We start from the raw sequence: 19,768 nt of genomic DNA, 5'->3' as shown, positions 1-19,768 counted from the left end.
TGGGGACTTGCTAAAATGCTGGTTCTGCACCATTAGGACAGGGGGGAGGGGGCAGCTGAGATTCTGCCTTTCTAACAAGTGCCCAGATGATACCCAAGCTGCTACACCACCCTTTGAGTAGCAAGGCTATGGCTTTTGTTCTCGGGCAAGCCAAGGGCAGTGAAGTGCCCCCAGGGACACTGAATACTAGTAATACTAGTAATGTTACTAGTGTAAAACTAGTGGGAAAAACAGACACTAGTGTGTCTGCCTGAAAGCTTGCCTAAGTTTACACAGCTCAGTTCCTCCAAGTGACCTAGAGGTGCCCCTCAGCCGCACGAGACCTTCTCCAACTAGCGTCTATAGGGCAGATGTGAACTTTGAGACCCAGCTGCTGGGTCAAAAGCAAGAATGAATCCACAGGTGCTCCTTGCCAATGACGGAGTTTGGGAATGTTGGTGAGGTCCAGAGCTGAAGTCTTTGGTGTAAAAAGGTAATTTTATTAAAGCTCAGGGACAGGACCCATGGGCAGAAAGAGCTACTATACTGGGGTCCTGAGGAATGGCTGATTATATATTTGGGAGTTGGGAGAGATAGGAAAAACAGAGGTGTTCAAAGGGACTTTTATATGCTAAGACTCTTTTATACGCGAAGACTCTTTCATTGGCGAAGACTCTCGGGATACTGGAGGCCTTGCTATTGTCGAGCTCAGGTTGTTTTTCTGTCTAGCAAAGCATTAACATTAAGACTGTCGGACACTACATCAAAATGATGTATTATATGTTGGCTAATTGAACATAATAAAATAAATAAATAAAAACTTTTAAAAATGGGAAAAAAAAAAAAAAAGACCATTTTCTGGAAGAATGTCACACATATCCCACCCAGGAGTTGGGGAGGTGGAGGTACTTAGGGGGATGTCTGCTGGTGTTTTGTCTTCAGCTTGCCTTCTGCTCCCTCATCACCAAGGCATCCCCATCACACTCCTCCATCATAGCCCACAAATGCCAGAATGTGCAGGCTCTGAAAATGCCACCTCAGAGCTCCTAGCACATATGTCACCTGGCATCCTTCATGCGTTTAGAAGCAGGACCCAAGTTCCTGTTGTTTCCCTCTGCCTCCCTCTTTCTCTCACTTTAATTCTGCAGCAGCAATTCTGTGAACATTATCACCAGCGGCTCTTAAAACAAAGGCCAAGACAGTGACTTTGCTCAGAAAACTGAACTACAGAAAATGACGTAGTTTAATAATGAGCAAAGAGAAAACCGGAAATTGTATAACATGTCAATTCAGAAGAGATTTTTCTGCCACATGAGAACAATGATAAAGATCTGTTCGTGTTCTTCATTTAAATCTTTCTTGTTTCTCCTCCTTAGCCAGAAGATATTGGACAAGCACCAATAGTAAATGCCCCAGAAGGTGGAAAGGTTGACTTGGAAGCCTTCAGCCATTTTACAAAAATCATCACACCAGCAATTACCAGAGTGGTGGATTTTGCCAAAAAGTTGCCTATGTTTTGTGAGGTGAGGACACTGTTCTTCCTTCTGCATTATTTTTCATTGCAGTTCCATTGATTTCCAGGAATATGGAGTATTATTTATAATTTAATGTTAATTAGGACTTAGTCACATGAAAGCAATGTCAGTACAAAATGAAAATACACTGTTTCACTTTTATTTCCCTACTTCTCTATTCAGTCATCACTCATTAGCTAGTTCACATGAGGCTGAAGATCCTATCTATCTATGCACTGACTCCAGGCATAGCGAAATATGACTGACACTAATAACATCTGTTCATTCGGCACCTACGATATCTCAGTTACCATGCTCAACTCTGCCCACATTAAATCCAATCCTTATAACAGATTTGCAGGATAGCTTTAATTAAGCCCATTTTATAGATGGGGAAAACTAAGATTGAAGAGATTAATTTATCCAAACATGGAGCCATGGTTTGAGTCTAAGTCAATATGCTTTCCGTTACATATCCTAGCAAAACGGTTGTGTGATTGTTTCCACCTCAAGAATAAGGATCTCCCTCACAGAGCAAGGATCTTAACTCCTTACCTCTCCTCTCTTTTCTTATAAGTTCACCCTTTCTTGCCCCATTTTCATGGCACCCTGAAGAGCTCATCCACCTGAGCTTATAGGCTTTCCCTTTAGGACACCTCATCCCTCATCTCTAACTTTAGCAGTCCTACTATGTGGTGCCTGGAAGCATGGGCTCTGCAGTCAGCCAGATGGGCAGGAATCTTACATAACTTATTTGGTGTCTTCAAATCTTGGTTATTTCATCTTTAAAATGGGAATCATGATAGTATTTACTGCTTAGAGCTATTGTTAAGGTTTAAATGAGATAATATACGTAAAGTGCTTGGATAATGCCTGGCGCCTAAGTGTATCCATAAATTCCACTTGTTAAGGCTCCTGTTTTATCTATTACATTACCATCCTGCCTCTAACCTCCCTTTTTTGAATCAAGTGGAGAATTTTGCCCTTTGAAAAGCCATCAGGTGCCAAACTATTGCTCTTCCCACCTCCAAAGAAACCCAGAAAGATATCAAATACACAGGCCCATGTACTGCCATGAGCCTCTTATGTAAGCTACCCGAGTGAGAAGCCAATCTAGCCTCACCTAGAAAGAAGCCCTCTCCTCACCTGGAAAGATTCCAACCTGCTTTGGCTTCCAGCTCATCTGTGTCTTTGGGTTTGCAATAATGGGACCCCAGCTGGAGTCTGAGAGACCTCAGACACTGAGGAGGACACTTCTCATTGCTTGTTTTGCACCTCCACAAAAGCCACATCCAGAAGGACAGAGCAGTGGGCTTCAGGATGCAGGTATCTGACCCCCAGACCTAGCTGAGAGAGTGTGTACTTTGTTCTTGTCCCCCGCTTCACTGTGGTGGGGCCCAGGGTATCTGATGTGCCAGCTGGCAGTCCTATAGAGGGAATGACTCATACCCCACCCCCAGAAGAGCTGGTGGGTCCTGGAGAAGGAATTTTTTCATATGTGTATTTGGTGTGGAGCATTCCATGTCTCTGACCATCTTTTTTAACTATCATTTATTAAAGTTTGGAAGGCTATTAAAAATCACATATTCAAGGTTGGCTCAGTCTGTTGGGTCTGCCTTCAACTCAGGTCATGATCCCAGGATCCTAAAATCGAAGCCCCTAGTCTGGCTCCCTGCTCAGTGGGGAGTCTGCTTCTGCCTATTCTCTGCCCCTCCCCTTGCTCATGCTTGCTTACAGTCTCTCTTTCTCAAATAAACAAAATTTTTTTAAATAACATATTGAAGATATTGATTCATGGTAACACCACCTAAGGATAAGCTGCTGACGTGTTGGCGTCTATTTTAGTCTTTTTCAATTATGTGTGTGTATACATATATGTATATACACATGTACACACACATATACAAAATATGAAACATATATAATTTATACCATAATGTACATCCTACTTATGAAACATTTTTAAACTTTTCTATTAAAGAGTAAAAGGCTCATATCATAAAGATGCTGCTCAGTGAATTTTCACATTCTCAACACACCCAAGTAATTAACACTGAGGTAAAGAAACATTACCAGCATCCTGTTGTACCAAACTTCTTACCCCCAACTGTAGAGCACACATCATTAAATGTTCTTTCACAAATAAGTTTTAGTGACAGTATACTATTCTAAAGAATAGATCTACATAATTGAGGTTATATGCATTGACTGGATCTTCAGTCCTTTTCCCATTTTTCACTAATATAAACATTCTCCAGTGAACATCCTGGCTCCTATGCCCTGCTCACAGCACTATTTCTTTTTTTTTTTTTTTTAAGATTTTATTTATTTACTTGTCAGAGAGAGATCACAAGTAGACAGAGAGGCAGGCAGAGAGAGAGTGAGAGAGAGGGAAGCAGGCTCCCTACTGAGCAGAGCCCGATGCGGGACTTGATCCCAGGACCCTGAGATCATGACCTGAGCTGAAGGCAGCGGCTTAACCCACTGAGCCACCCAGGCGCCCCTCACAGCACTATTTCTTAAGGGCAAATCGCAGAAGTAGAATTTAAGGACCAAAGTATATACACCTTTTAAGGCTTCTGAAATGTGTTGCCATATTGCTTTCAAGAAGGGTGCACACTCTCATAGCTGTGCCAAGGGCACTGGTTTCCTCTGACTCTCAGTGTCATCTTTCTTTTTTGTTCACTGGGTTGAGTTTGTTTTCCTGGACCTTTCTTGATCCTCACTCTCTCTGAGCTGTCTCTTGTCCCCCATCCTTAGTGTCTGAAGAGAAACTCTATTGAGGACACCACCCCTACAACTTGAGCTAGCCTGTCATGTGTCTCCCCTTTGAATACCCACCAAAAATGTTTCTTAGAAAATGTAAAGCTCATGTAAACCAACCACAGACAGATATTTCAGTTAAAGAAGAAATAAAAGAAGCCATCTCCACCACCCACCAGGAACGAACACACCATGCACTTATGGCCATGGCAAGGGTGAAGGGTCAACGTGGAACTTTGCAAGCATGGGTTCTGGCCAGCTTCTCTCTTCATATTTCCCTCAGAAGTTTAATCCTGCTTTGAAGTCATGATCCTGTCTCTTTTAACCCTGATTTGTGTAGTCTCAAAATTACAAAAAAAAAAGGCGGGGAGGCTACTTTTACAGCAGAGATGCATTTGTTTCCAGTGTTTGTGGCCCCCTGAGGGCCTTTATTCTTTCTCACTCTCATTAAAACACTGAAGAGGGAAAGGAACTGTGTAGGCCGCTGAGCTGCCTCTGGAGTGGGTTAGAGATCCCAGGTGGTCTCAAAAGCCAGAGCTTTCCTGCCAGAGGCATTTTAGGGCACGTGCTTTTCAAATTGGGCTCACAGTAATTTTCTACTAAGATGCATGCCAACCCCTCAGCCAGGTTGGTGGACACCCAGGACTTTGAAAGATCTAAAATCGCTGCTGACAGAACTGCTAAAAAACACGCATTAAGAATCATTTCTGGAGTGCAGGGCACTGTCATCTTTGGCAGTCAATCTGAGTGATGTTCTCCTGAGGAGACAGGAAGAGTATGTGGGAGTGTCCCTGCACCTCTGCCTGTCAGGCCTTTCTTGCCACGATGTCACAGTGAAAGTATTGTGGCGGGTAACCAAGATCATTTGCCCACATGTTGAAACAAATCTCAACAGCATCCTACAAACTTTTCTAAAAGGGAAAGTCATCTGGCCTAATTTTTAAACTGTTGGTGATCCTTGACAAATACGAATTCAGCTTTTTTTTTCAATCTGAACCAACAGTTAAGTTTTAAAAAGAAATCCTCTACTTCATCTACACTCAGACTTAGCTACAAAGACAAGGCCTGCCCAAGTTTGCATTCCTTGTGACAAGTTAAAAAAATAATATTAAGTTGATCTAATCAGTAATTTCTCTTTGTTATTCTATGCCAGTGGTTCTCAAGAACAAAAGGGTCCCTGGCCCCTGAAACAAAGGCAAGAGCATCCCCTGGGAATCCGGAGAATGCAGAAACTCAGAGGGTGGGACGAGCAATGTGTTTAACAAGCCCTCATGTGACCCTGATGAGGCCAAATATTTCCCTGTTCCCCACAGGGATTAAAGCCAGCCTCCATCTACTTGGGCCCATTCTCCATCTTATTGGTGGAGGATCTATCCAAGCTAAGGGTTTCCTATTTCCTATGATGATCTTGGGCCAAAAATCCAAAGATATCATCAAGGAACACAAATTTGAACCTAAATAAAAGCAAATCACAGGGATTCTTTTTCTTTAATGAGTGGAAGGAGAGAATTCCAGAACCAAATATGAAATGAATTTTATTCTGGGGGAAAAGCTAAGTTTTGAAATTAAATGGTAAGGTGACTAGGTTGAGTTAGAGAAAAATATGAAATACCCAGCATTTTAAATGTAATTCAGTACTATTACCTTCAGTTTTACATAACAACCAAAACTGAACTAGTCAAGTGTTGCCAAGAGTACTGCCCCAAAAGAATTTGTACCTGATTTCATGAAAAGATAATAATTATGTGTAATTTATATGTTTGTTGTTTATGGAAACTTAGTAATATCCTAAGTAATTAAAAAGAATGTGTTCTCTTCTCTTTGCACTGGATTCTGGAAGATCTAACTTCAAATACTAGCCTCACTCACAAAACCCTCATGTGACCCCATAGCATGTTACTCAACCTTTCAGTGCCTTGATTTCCACTTCGATAAATGAAATTGGAATGAGAATATTCACTTCACTGTATTGCTGTGAAGATTAAGTAAGGTGACATCTATAAAGCTTAGCACAATGCCCAATGCTTCAAAAATATCCATTAATAGCCTTTCAAACTACTTTGATAATGGCTTTTAATTAAATATTCTCTCCCCCCAGAAAGTAAAACTCTGTTTTTTTGTTATTTTGCTAACAAAGTTGGGTTTTTTTAAAGTTTATTATAAATGTTACCACATTATCACAAATGTACTAGGCAACCAAAAATGCTTAAAACAAGATTACAGTCTGGCAGAGAAACCCAATGTGTGAAGTAATTCTGGTGCCTCAGTTACTGAGAACATAACCCTAAGAGCCAGGAGGTCTGAATTCTAGTCTCACCTCTGCCTCTAACTCACTGGGTGACTTTGGCCAAAGCTTTTACATCTCTGGGCCTCGGGGACGACATGCCTCTATATGTGACCTTCTCCTTCTGTGCCTTTTGAGAGACCCAAGGAGCAAACTTGCTTCAAAAAACAAAGAGAAGCAGAGTTGCCACCTGTTGACTGATAGAACTATGAGAAATGTAGGTAAGTTTAATGTTAACCATGTTCTCAAGCAATGATCAGTTGGTGTTAAGATACAAAACCCCAGAGTAAGGGGTTTTTAGCGCGATCTCACACAGACCTGTAATCCCAGTTGGAGATCTATATCCATCATAAAACAAAGGCAAAGTACTGACATTAAAATTGGTCACCAACTTGGAGTCTGAAAAATGGTTGTTGAAAGTCTGCAGCCACGTAGGAAGGGAAAAGCCATGGGCTCAAAGAGTGCAAGACCAAGTTGATCACAAGACACGGTCCCTGTTGCTATTAAGATACTGCATATTATTGCTCACTGACATCTGTGTGCTCATTCTTGCTGATGGGAGCCGGTTTTTTTCAGCTGCCATGTGAAGACCAGATAATCCTCCTCAAAGGCTGCTGCATGGAGATCATGTCCCTTCGTGCTGCTGTGCGCTATGACCCAGAAAGTGAGACTTTAACCTTGAATGGGGAAATGGCAGTGACGCGGGGCCAGCTGAAGAACGGGGGTCTTGGGGTGGTGTCGGACGCCATCTTTGACCTGGGCATGTCACTGTCTTCTTTCAACCTGGATGACACTGAAGTAGCTCTCCTTCAGGCGGTCCTGCTAATGTCTTCAGGTAAGTGCTCCCAGACTCATTACTGGGTGACAAGAGCTTTTGTGTGCCTGGTGCTAATTCAAATCATTTGATGAGTTCCCAGTCCCCCACCTCCCCTTTAGCTTCAGAATCACAGCTCACTCTCTTTTAGCAAGCAATTGGTGTTTTGCCAATGAACTGGGAACTGAAGGGGCGTGTCAGGTATCTGATGCTTCTTGAAGTCTCAGCGTAGTAGGAAGAAACCAAAGAAGCCATTTTAAAGACTCTATGAAATGGTCTACCCTCAATGGACACCACCCAGCCTGCCTCATAGTCATTGACCAACCCTGACCCTTTCTGGTTTTATATATGCAGGATATGGGTATAAGTGACCACACCACTCCATGTTAAGTTCTGGTTAAGGAAATCACGAGTGAAAGCTGAAATTTTTATGGCTTAGCTAAAACTTAATTTTCAGCTATTTATTGCTAAATAGTACACCATCCCAAAATTTACTGGCTTAAATTTAGCGGGGGTTGGGGCTGAGACCTAAGACATAGCTTCAGGCCTCTCTCCATACAGCCTCTCCTCTGGCAGGCCAGTTGAACTCTTCCATGGCTGGTGGATTCCAAGGAGAGTTCCAAGCACATGAAAGCAAAATTGCAGAGTCTCAGGTTAGAGTCATATAGCATCACTTACGCCACATACTATTGGTCCAGACAAGACCCAGCACCAGCCCAGAGTCAAGAGCTCACCTCTAGATGGGAAAAAATGGCAGAGTTTGTAGCCATCTTTAACCTACCCCAAGCTCATTATCAGGACTCCAGACTCCTTCAGTGAAGAGTGGATAATAATGCTGACACTTTTCTCTTCAGAGATCATGTCATAATAAATAAGAAATGCAAAATCGACAAACTCTTTAAGGAAAGCTAGTCTTTAAATAGAAGATAGTGGGGTGCCTGGGTGGCTCAGTCAGTTGGGCATCCTGCTCTTGGGTTTGGCTGGGTCATGATCTCAGGGTCCTGGGATCAAGCCCTACATAGGGCTCCCTACTCAGCGGGGAGACTGCTTGTCTCCCTCTTCCTCTCCCCCCAACTTGTGCTCTCTCTCTCTCAAATAAATAAATAATTTTTAAATAAAAAATAAATAGAAGGTAGTTTCAGAGGCCTCCTGTGTCTTTTCAGCTTAGATGTGCCTTGGCACTTGTCACTCAGCACTATAGCTATCAGCTTAACTTATCCACCTCTCCCTCTGGACTGTTTATTTTTGGAGACAGAAATATGTCTAATTATACACCTACTGCCTAAGCCAGTGTTTAGTAGAATTTGAAAAATGTTTATTAGTTAAATCACTAAACAGATGGGTAAATTATCAGTCACAAATACAATGAGAATCCTTTATAAAGTTCATGTTTCCTGGTTCACTCAGAATTCCTTTTTTTTTTTTTAAAGCTCATCTTGAAGTGTATTTGCTATATAGTATGGCAGACATTTTTTTAAAAATTCTTTTTATTGGGAAAAATCTCAAACATACATAAGTGCTAGTAGCATAAGGAACCCAGCTGTATGCTGTGGCAGACAAGAGGCAGGGTACCCCCCAGGTTTCCCACCTTCTGATGTTTACACCCCTATACAATCCCTTCCCACTGAGTGTTTGCAGAACCTGTGACTTGCTTCAATAGAATATGATGAATTTGATGTCACCCCCATGTGATGAGGTTGCGTTATGTTATATAAGATCCCTTCTTGCTAATAGACTTGCTCCGGAGACTCTCCTTGCTGGCTGGCTGAAGTAAGCAACCACTTGGGAAAACTCACATGGCAGGGACCTGCATGCGGTCTTTTGGAGCTGAGGGGGGTCTCTAGTCAACAGTGAGAAACTGGGGTCCTCAGTCCTTCATAAGAATTATTCTTAAAGGAAAAAATGGATAACTTATCTAAGGATTCACTATGTGACCTTGAGTCAACCCCTTATCTTCTCTGGGTTTCAGTGTCTTTTAAAATAAAGAAATTGAACTAAATAAATGGGAATTATATCCCTGGAGGAGGGATTCAAGGTAATTTTTTAGCTGAAATTATAGTGCTACAAAGACAATTTTATAACATTGAACCACATAGTGAGAAAGCTATTTCTCTCAGAATTTTCTTTCTGCTTATATCTCCTAAATAAAGCAAGCAGAGAGATTCATTTTGGTGCCAATCTGTCCTGAACGCCTCTCTAAACTCAATGACCTTCCTTTTTAACAGAGTGGGTCTTGGGCACAGTCTTCAGCAAGAATCTTTAGCCAAAGTTTAATAAAATTTTTGTCACACACCCATTTTGGTGGTTATCTTCTATGTATGGCAAATGGATTTTTATTTACTGAATAATACAGTGTTTCCTCTGTAGTGAGTTAATTTTAACAGACTGTTAAGCAAATAATCTCGGTAAGGTAAATAAAAGGAGTATGTTAAGAAGGCAAAAGTTGTGATACCAAACTCTATCAAGCACTTAACTGGATGATTCTTCCCCATCCCCTGACTCTGATGACACTGTCACCACCTGACAGCCCCATGACTTACTAAAACCTTTTAAAACTCTTCTCCACCCTAATGACCAGGGTATTTTTCATTAATACTGCCAGAACCAGAAAAAGATTACAAGACACTTTATGTTGGCACATGATAGCTCCATGTCGGTGCTCCTCGGCTCCAGCCCTTCTCAGGGTTATCCTCTAAGCCATTGTTCTGTGTGGCACAGTATCTTAGGCCCCTTCTTCAAAGCCTCTTCCAGGAGCTGCTACCACTAAGTTCTTTGGTCCTGCAGTGATGAGTGGAGAGCTAAAATGGAAATGATCTGAAGGATGTATCTTTGAGAAATTCTGTCTTAAGGAGTTAAAAACAGTCTTTGACCTTTAAAATATTTCTTCATAAACATGCTTAGCACCATTTGAACATGATCAAAATGTCCTTTCATTTTCTCTGTGTCATTTATATGACCACCTGACCTTTATTTCTCATCAAAGGACAGAATTTTGAGACCACAAAACCCAGGTTATTTTTTTCCCCCTTGAAGGAATACATCCAGAGCAGTATTATGTTGATTTTCTGTTTGGATCAAAAGGAAAAGGATCCTGTGGAGAATTCTTCTGGCACACTCAAAGAAAGAGAGAGGAGAGGGGAGAGGGAGGGAGAAGGACTGAGGAGACACAGAGCAGCATCATCAAACACAAAGGAAAACATAACATAAGAATGCACAAATGATAATTCAAGCCAAATAGGGGATGCCAAAAGCCCATGTATTTTGTTTAAACTCAAAAGAGTGAATTGAGAGACATCGGTGCTGAGCCTTCTTTATAGATTAAGCAGACCCCTGTTTTGATTTATACTAGCACAGATCCTTCAATAACTGGACACTTGAAGTGTGAACTTACTTGATCAAAGCCACATCAAGCAAAAGGAGGTGTACTGGGCAGTGGGGTTGTCAGGCTCCCTGGAGCTATATGAGGAATTCATCCAGGTTTATAAATTATTATTTTGGGGGGTTTTTATTGAGGTATAATTTACATATAACATCATATTAGTCTCAGATGTACAACATAATGATATTTGTGTATATTGCAAAATGATCACCACAATAAGTCTGGATAATGTCTGTCCCCATATATAGTTACAAATTTTTTTTCCTGTGATGAAGACTTTTGAGTTCTACTGCTTTAGCAAATTTTCAAATATGCAGTAGGTATCAAACTATAGTCACCATACCATACATTTCTAAGACTTTTTTTTATAACTAGAAGTTTGTTTGTATCTTTAGACCCCCTTCTTTCATTAAGCCCACCCCAGTCTACAGCCTCTGGCAACCACCAATCTGTTCTCTGTTTCTATGAGCCTGGTTTTGTTTATTTCTTTGATTTTAGATTTCTCATCTAAGTGAGATGATACAGTATTTGTCTTTCTCTGACTTATTTTCCTTAGTATAATGTCCTCAAGGTCCATCAATATTGTTGTAAATGGCAAGACTTCATTCATTTTTTTATGGCTAATGTTCCATTGTATGTATATACCACATCTTCTTTATCTATTTGTCCATGGATGGACAGTTAGATTGTTTCCATATCTTGGCTATTGTAAATAATGCTACAATGAACATGGGTCCATATATCTTTTCAAGTTAGTGTTTTTGTTTTCTTTGGATAAATACCACTGGATCATATGGTAATTCTATTTTTAATTTTTTGAGGAACCTCCATATTGTTTTCCATTGTGGCTGTACCAATTTGCATTGCCAGCAATAGTGCACAAGGGTTCCCTTTTCTCCACATCCTTGCCAACATTTATTATCTCTTGTCTTTTTGATAAACTGCCATTCTATCTCATGGTGGTTTTGATTTTCATTTCCCTAATGATTGGTGATGTTGGACATCTTTACATGTTCCTGTTAGCCATGTGTATGTCTTCTTTGGAAAAATGTCTCTTCAGATCCTCTGTCCAGTTTTTAATTAATTGTGGGTTTTCTTGTTACTGAATTGTAGGAGTTCTTTTTATATTTTCATATTTACCTCTTATCAGATATATTATTTGCAAATATTTTCTCCCATTATTTGCAAATATTTTCTCCCATTACATAGGTTTCCTTTTCATTTTTTGATGGTTTCCCTTTGTTGTATAGAAGCTTTTTTGTTTGTTGTAGTCCCATTTTTTTTTTTGCTTTTGGAATCAGATCCACAAAAATTATTACCAAGACTAATATGAAGGAGCTTCCCACCTCTGTTTTCTTCCAGGAGTTTTATGGTTTTAGGTCCTAGATTCAAGTCTTTGATCTGTTTTGAGTTAATTTTGTGTATAGTATAAGATAGGAGTCTAGGGACGTCTGGGGGGCTCAGTGGGTTGGGTCTCTACCTTCAGCTCAGGTCTTGATCTCGGGGTCCTGGAATCGAGTGTCGCCATTGGGCTTTCTGTTCCACAGGGAGCCTGCTTCCCCTCTCTCTCTCTGCCTGTCTCTCTGCCTACTTGTGATCTCTCTCTCTCTGTCAAATAAATAAATAAAATCTTTAAAAAAAAAAAAAAGATAGGAGTCTATGTTCACTCTTTTGCATGTGGTTGTCCAGTCTTCTCATCATCATTTACTGAAGAGACTATCCTTTCCTCATTGTTTATTCTGGGTTCCTTTATCATAAATTAACTAGCTATATATACATTAGTGTATTTCTGGGCTATTTATTCTGTTCCATTGACTTCTGCATCTACTTTTATACAAATACCATACCATTTTGATTACTATAGCCTTGTAATATAGTTTGAAATCAAGAGAGCATGATGCCCTCAGCTTTGTTCTTCTTTCTCAAGACTGCTTTGGTTATTAAGGGTCTTTTGTGTTTCCATACAAATTTTAGGATTCTCTGTCCTATTTCTGTGAAAATACCTTTGAAATTTTGATATGGATTGCATCAAATCTGTAGATCACTTTTGGTAGGATGCATATTTTAACAATATTAATTCTTCCAATCCATGAATACAGAATATCTTTCCATTTATTTGTGTCTCCTTCAATTTCTTCTATCAATGTCTTATAGTTCTCAGTGTTAGGTCTTTTACTTCCTTGGTTAAATTTATTCCTAAGTATTTTATTCTTTTTGACACTATTGTAAATCGGATTGTGTTCTTCATTTCTATTGCTGATAATTCTTTATTAGTTTATAGGAACAAAACAGATTTTTTGCATATTAATTTTGTATACTGCTGAATTTGTTTATTCCAACAGGTTTTTGGTAAAGTCTTGATTTTCTATATATAACATCTTCTCATCTGCAAATAGTGAGTTTTACCTTCCTTTCCAATTTGGATGCCTATTATCTCTTTTTCTTGTCTAATTGCTCTAACTAGAACGTTAGTACCATGTGGGATAAACTGTTAAGAATGGGAATCCTCGCCTTGTTCCTAATCTTAGAGGAAAAGCTCTCAGCTTTTCACCACTGAATATGATGTTAGCTAGGGGCTTGTCATATATACCTTTACTATGTTGAGGTACATTCCCTCTGTACCCACTTTGTACCCCAAGTGTTTGCAGCCTGGATGTTCCCCAGTCATCTAAACTTCTCATCACATCTCTTTATCATTTTCGTGAAATTGTCGTGAGTCCCCTCCCACATATATCAGGAAGGCCAGCAGTCCTCCCAAGACTTGGGAAGATTTCAGGGTCATTACACAGTCATGGACTCCTCTTGCTCCAGCTTCCCACTGTATTCTTCTCTTCTCTGCACAGGGTGATACTAGCATGGCTCATATCTTTTCTTAACATTTTAATTCCCCAAAACACCACCAATAAAAGGCTGCTACAGGTAGCAGTTTTATCACCTGTATAAGGGATAAGAAGGAGTAGTTCATTACAACCCAGAAAACTAAAATTGGATATTGAGCTTCTTTGTCTCTGTAAGAATTACTTATTGTCTGACACTCCTCCTTTGGCATTCAGGCCTCCTACAATGTTTCCAATCCCTTCTCACATCTCCCCTCCTCTGGGTGTCCATGCTTGTCTTCCCCTCTCTGCCAGGCAGCCAGTGGAAACTCAAAATCTTCCCCTTATTATGCAGAGTATTTCAACTCTAGAGGTGAGAATTCTCCTTCTGTATCCTAAGAGGGAGGCATGCCATTCCCACCCAACAAGGTGATTTGTCTAACCTAGACACATTTATCTGAAAAAAGTACTGACTCCCTTTGTGTAAACATTGTGATACTTCCTGAGACCATGGTCCCTGAGGCCCCAGAGTTCATGTTGCATCCATGTTCATTCCTAGGAGTTGATAGGTCCCCAGTTCTGCCCACCTCACACTCAAAGGCTTGAACTGGACAGAGCAGGGCTTTCTCCTTTCCACTTTTGAATTAACATTCATCTTTGTTCTTCTCTTCAGACCGCCCAGGGCTTGCCTGCGTTGAAAGAATAGAAAAATACCAAGATAGTTTCCTGCTGGCCTTTGAACACTATATCAATTACCGAAAACATCATGTGACACACTTTTGGCCAAAACTCCTGATGAAGGTGACAGACCTGCGGATGATTGGAGCCTGCCATGCCAGCCGCTTCCTGCACATGAAGGTGGAATGCCCCACGGAACTCTTTCCCCCATTGTTCTTGGAAGTATTCGAGGATTAGACTGACTGACTTCATTCTCATAATTCCTACAGCACTACTGGGTGTCATTTCATTCCATTGCCTAGATCTTTTTTGTTTGTTCCTTTGTTTCTTTGTGTTGGGAGGGACTGTTTGGGGGTAAAGGGAGGTAGTCCTTAGCATAGACATGGATGAAATTGCCCCTTGAATGCGGGTATTTGTAACTATTGCATTTTGTTCTCCTGTCCTTTGATGTGAATGCTTTGAAGATTTTACAGTTGTGGAGGTGGGATGGGGACAATCATTAATTCACCAGCACCAAGCCATCACCAGCTCCCATCTGTCCCTGGTCAGAGACTGAAGCAAGCAAACTGGTGTGGCAGAAAACTAACGAAGCCTTAAAACCAAGATAATATGGTCATCTGGATCTGGTCCTGATTTTTGCAGGGCTCAAATTGGTATGGTGCAAACCACCTTCGGTTAGATGTGGCTTTCAGCTTTCTAGGGAAAGGTCTGAACTGGTTTTTATCTATTCAAGAGCATGCTGTTTTCAGCACTCTTCATTCTCTCCTAGCAGCATAACTTGGAATGTATAGAAATATTTTTTCCTCAAAAATCAGCTGTCCTTTCACTCTAATTTTTATAATCCTATGATTTCACTCAAGTTATACAAGGGTGTGACTCAAAGATGTGCAGGTATCTGACTGACTGAGGCCAACAAGGGAAACAATTTTCCTCAGCAAGCCCAAAGAAATTAGAAAGCTTCACTAATGTCAATGACTCAACAGTTTCCAAAAAGCCACATGGTGTTACCTCAGAGTAGGAAGGCTGCTTTACAGTTTAGGCTCAGAGAAAATTTCTACCAAAATCAAACCGATTTACAGAGTGTTGTCACTTTTCAATGACATCTGATCTGTCATCTCTCAAACTTCTGAAGTTGTTTAATCCTGACTGCATCTTTGCTGAGCTGACAACATATTTCCCTATGGATTAAATCTTCTAATCAAGGAGAGATAACAAGCTGAAATTTAAGTCTTGTTCTGGAGGAATTCTGAGAGATAAGTGTGGTGCATTCTGAGTTGAAAGAAGTGCAGTGTTCTGAGAGTCTCTTCATGTGCTGATGGTTCCCTTTGGCCTTAGATCCTCGAGCTCTTTGCTCTACAAATAAATGTTACCTATTCGCCTTTTCCCTCTGACTCTCAGGCTTGGCTATCACTGAACAAAGACTAGTTTGACCACTGACCCTCCCTGTCCCTCCTAGAGCATTGCCCTGACATATATTTCATAGAAGATACCTGCAGACCATGTACATGAACACTCACCTTCCCTGCCTCACCCTCCTCCCTGATGACAAACACTGTAGTAGGTTGTGCCCAGAAAACCCATGGTGATCCCTGATCATTTCAACTTAAGAAAATGGGCAAAGAATGTACCCATGCAATTGAATGTATCTTGTTCTTCACTGGCATAGTAGACATGAACTACTCCTTTACCTGCCTTGAACTGCCTTATCCTGGAAATATTAGGGAAAACAAGCCATATCAGTGAGATTTAACTAAAAAATAAAACAAAACAAAACAACAAAAAAAAAAGGGAATGCAAGTCACTGTGAAAACCAAGTGGACTAACTTTTTTAACTTGCCCAGAGTCAGGGTGCCTGAGTTCTAGTTTGTACTCAGTCAGCTGGTGGATTTGTGACCTTCGGTCTTGGTTTTCTCACCTGGGAGAAAGTCATGAACTTTAAAATTCTTCCCATCCTTAATATTGTACTAGTTTGGGGGCAGGGGAGGGGGGGATCTGTTCCTTTTTGATGGTTTCTTTCATATTCAAATTTCTAGCTTTATTAAACAGAAATTATGGCCCTCAACAGTTAGGAAAAGCATATTTGGTTTTGAGTCAAAACAAGAATCTGATATACTATTTATTAACTGTAGAGAAAGGCAGGATGACATTGGAAAAAGGAGAGGAACAGCACTGAAAAACTTAAGTGTGACTGGGAATAATCTGGAAGGGAAAAGATTTCATACACGAAAGTGATAATACTGGCTTCAGAGGAAACAAGAATATGGCCACGGAACTAGCTGAGCAAAAAAAGGAAGTGAGGGAAGAGATTAAAATTATAAACATGAAATTCATGGGCAGATTACCTGCTTTGACTTTATCTATAGTTTTTTTTGTTTTGTTTTCTCTAAGGCAGCCTCTAGCCAGTCTCCTGAAGTCCTTGCTTTGTTAGCAATCCATCTCTCTCTGTTGACTCTCCTTGGAGAAGTACTCTTTGAAACATAATGCTGAATTACCTTCTACACTCAAGGGTAACTCTGAAAAGCTCTGTGGTTGAGAGGCAAGTTTTCTCTCAGAAGGGAATGAGAGGAAGGTGAGCAGGAGGGGTAGTGGAGGGTTCACAGACCCAGCGGGCATCAAGCCCTCCCTGGGAAAGTTACCTCAATTTGTTTGACAGAGTTTCCGAGACACACCCAGATTGTGGGGGATTAACCATGACTGGTCATTGGCCAAATGCTACAGTATATCTACAATAATCCAGCCAGCCCCAAGTAAATTTATGTTTGATCCTCAGTTCCCTATATGACTGCCTTAAATAGGCAAACTGCTGATCTAAAACTCTTGCTGTAGGCCGAATACTTTATGCTGAGCAGGACACTCCTTAAAGTACTTCAGTTTGAAAGAAAGGCTGTAAAGACTCAAAGGATCATGACCCTGGGGTCAAAATGATTCATTCTTCTGTAACTAGTTGAGGTACTTAGTGCATCTCAAGACTCCATCTCATAAAACTCAATCAGGAGGGATTTACCCTGGATTTCTTTTTTCTTTTTTTTTTTTTTTTACATTTTCTCTTATATCGTCTGGGCTTTCATATCAAGTGTGGACCTGATTGAAACCCCTCACAGGGGGGAGACTTCCCAGTAAAGGAGAACACACCTGTACGACTGGGATTCTTATTTATAAATCACTTCACTTTGGGGGATGAGTGGTGTGGGAGTGTCCGTGTGTGTGTGCGCGCGCGTGTGTGTTTGTAATCCTCAAGTGTACTTTGCTCTTCAATTTAGATGTGCAGTATTTCCAGAATAGTGAAAAAAAAAATAAGATCTTTTCTTCTTTATGATTCTGCTCAAAACACCACGTGCTGCCTCAGAGCTTTTTCTAGTCAAATGAGCCTTGGTCCTCAATGACGTGCTTGCTGTGTTGATGCCTCAGCTCAGTGATACCCCCTCACCTGTGCCCCAAGTGACACCTCTTCCGTCTGCAGCGCAGTCGTCAGTCATCGGGGTGGACCGCCAGGCTCGGCTCTGCTCCAGCAACGCCATTCTCATTGCTCTTCTGTGGACAGGTGCCCAAGTCTTGGCACCTCCACAACACTAAGCCCCCAAGAGACTCAGCCTCCACGGAACTGCTGAGAACCCTCAAAGCATGTCATTGTCAGTGATCCATTTTTATTCTCTGGAACTCTAACCTATTTGTGTCATATTGACCTTTTGATGCATGAGTCATAAATTATGAAATCGGTCTTATGGTTTTTGAAATGTAGCCAGCATTTGTAAGGCTAAACCTTTTTCACAAACTGAATTTAAGTGAATAACCAAGCCACAGTTCTTCTCCCAAAGGAGAGTGCTTACAGACATTTGAATCTCTTTGCCCTTTCCAACAGCTATGGCATCAGGTTCTAAAATAAGCTTGTAATTTTTCCTGTTATTTTAATAATATGGAAATATTAGCATAGTGTTTCTTTTGATAGTGATAGATTATAATCCATATTTAAATTTTATAGAGAAGAAATTTTATTGTACTGTGATGTAGATATTTATTATCCAGGTAAGGATTTGCCCGGTGTGTATTTTTTACAATTGAAACATTTTACTTTAATCTTTAAAAAAAAAATACATTAAAAACAGACACAAAAAAAAAAAAAACCAGACTGGGGGTAAAAAGGTTTGGCCTTATCACAGAATTTTTACTGTGCTGTATAAATGTTTGCAAATGCAAAAAGTGTGCATTTCTAGTGTGTTTCCACATTAATTAATGCCGCCTTCAAGAGCAATATCGTGCAGGTAAAACGCTGTTTGTGGCTTTCTGTTGCACAGTTAAAGCTGACCCACCTTATGCACAAGACAATCAAATATAAATCTGTCCTCCTCAGGATGCAGACAATACTCATGTAAATTACGGAGCACAATGTAAGACAAAAGATGACACTTTATTTAATTCACAAGTATTGTTGCTATAAAAGATATAAGGGCATGAATGAGCTGACATTACACCACTTCTTTGTTTTGGTTCTTCCTAATTAACTTGGCATTTTTCATTGGATTATAGAGCCAAATTAGTTCTCTATGCTTTCCCTAGAGAAAACACGTTTCCCCCCCACATGATGTCTTCATGCCCTGAGAATCAGAAAAGTACTACAGAATAGGAAAAGATTTACAGTCATGGGAAGATATGTGTTTTGCAAACAGTGTTAAGTGATATTGCTAGGTTGGTAATATTTTTTTCAACCTAAAACTCTGTTAAAATCTGTGATCAAAATGTTTTAAACTATCCAAAAAGAAAATTTGTATATTTGGGAAAAATGAATTTTTACATAGCTTTTGTATGCAGATATTAAATTGTAATTATGAATATAGTGGGCATAGATAAACTCATAAGCTTCAATTCTAAAAAAGAAAAAAAGAAAAAGCTTATAACTGACATACTTGCCTGTCTCTTTCTTTAAATATTATTATTTTCTAAATAAGCATAGGATTGCCTGCTCTTCTCATCTCAGCTGCTTCCAAAGGGAGGGAAGCAGAGATATATAGGGATTTATTTCATAAGCTTCTACTAGAATAAACAAAGTTCCTTAGGAGGAAGGCACAGAGGTGGGGGGAGAAGTAAAAAGGCTGATGAGGAACTACTTTTTCAGAAGGGGCCACAGAGATGGGTTGGGGGGAGGAAGAATTAAATTTTTCAACTCAAGGACTATTTGCCTTCTCTCAAAACGTTCCAAAATATTATTAATGGAATTATACTCATCTCGGCTATCAATATACATCTCTATCCCCCTTACCCTGAACACATGTTAATTAGGACTCTCTCTGTGATGAGTAACAAAAAGCTAAATCAAACTGGCTTATGCATAAAGGGAATTTATTTACTGTAATATCTGAAAACCTCAGGCTTCAGGCACAGCTGGATCTGACTGCTAAATCAGTACTAGTCAGGAGATAGCCCTTTTCAATTCTCTGTGTAGATTTCCCTCTGTAGAAGTATCTTTCATGTAGACTTTATGTTAACATAGTCTTTTAACTTATGGTGGTCCCCCCATTACCTCCAAGATTAGTCATAAAGCTCCAA

General features: G+C 40.2%; 1 protein-coding gene across 15 annotated transcripts in view; it reads left to right on the top strand.

Annotated features, from left to right (window-relative positions):
• The window catches only part of THRB (thyroid hormone receptor beta), a 377,970-nt gene extending 358,847 nt beyond the window's left edge, over positions 1–19,123 (top strand). For all 15 annotated transcript variants that reach the window (XM_047738224.1, XM_047738163.1, XM_047738132.1 and 12 more), the window contains 3 exons: positions 1,356–1,502; positions 7,117–7,375; positions 14,223–19,123. In XM_047738224.1, coding sequence (XP_047594180.1) covers positions 1,356–1,502; positions 7,117–7,375; positions 14,223–14,464 — 648 coding nt within the window. In that variant the 3' untranslated portion in view covers positions 14,465–19,123. The remainder of the gene's footprint in view (positions 1–1,355; positions 1,503–7,116; positions 7,376–14,222) is intronic.
• Positions 19,124–19,768: the final 645 nt, after the last annotated feature.

The sequence above is a fragment of the Lutra lutra genome, chromosome 1 (assembly GCF_902655055.1).
Source record: "Lutra lutra chromosome 1, mLutLut1.2, whole genome shotgun sequence".
Classification (NCBI taxonomy): domain Eukaryota; kingdom Metazoa; phylum Chordata; class Mammalia; order Carnivora; family Mustelidae; genus Lutra; species Lutra lutra.
Note: the sequence above shows the minus strand (reverse complement) of the source record. Positions and strands in the feature narration are given on the sequence as shown.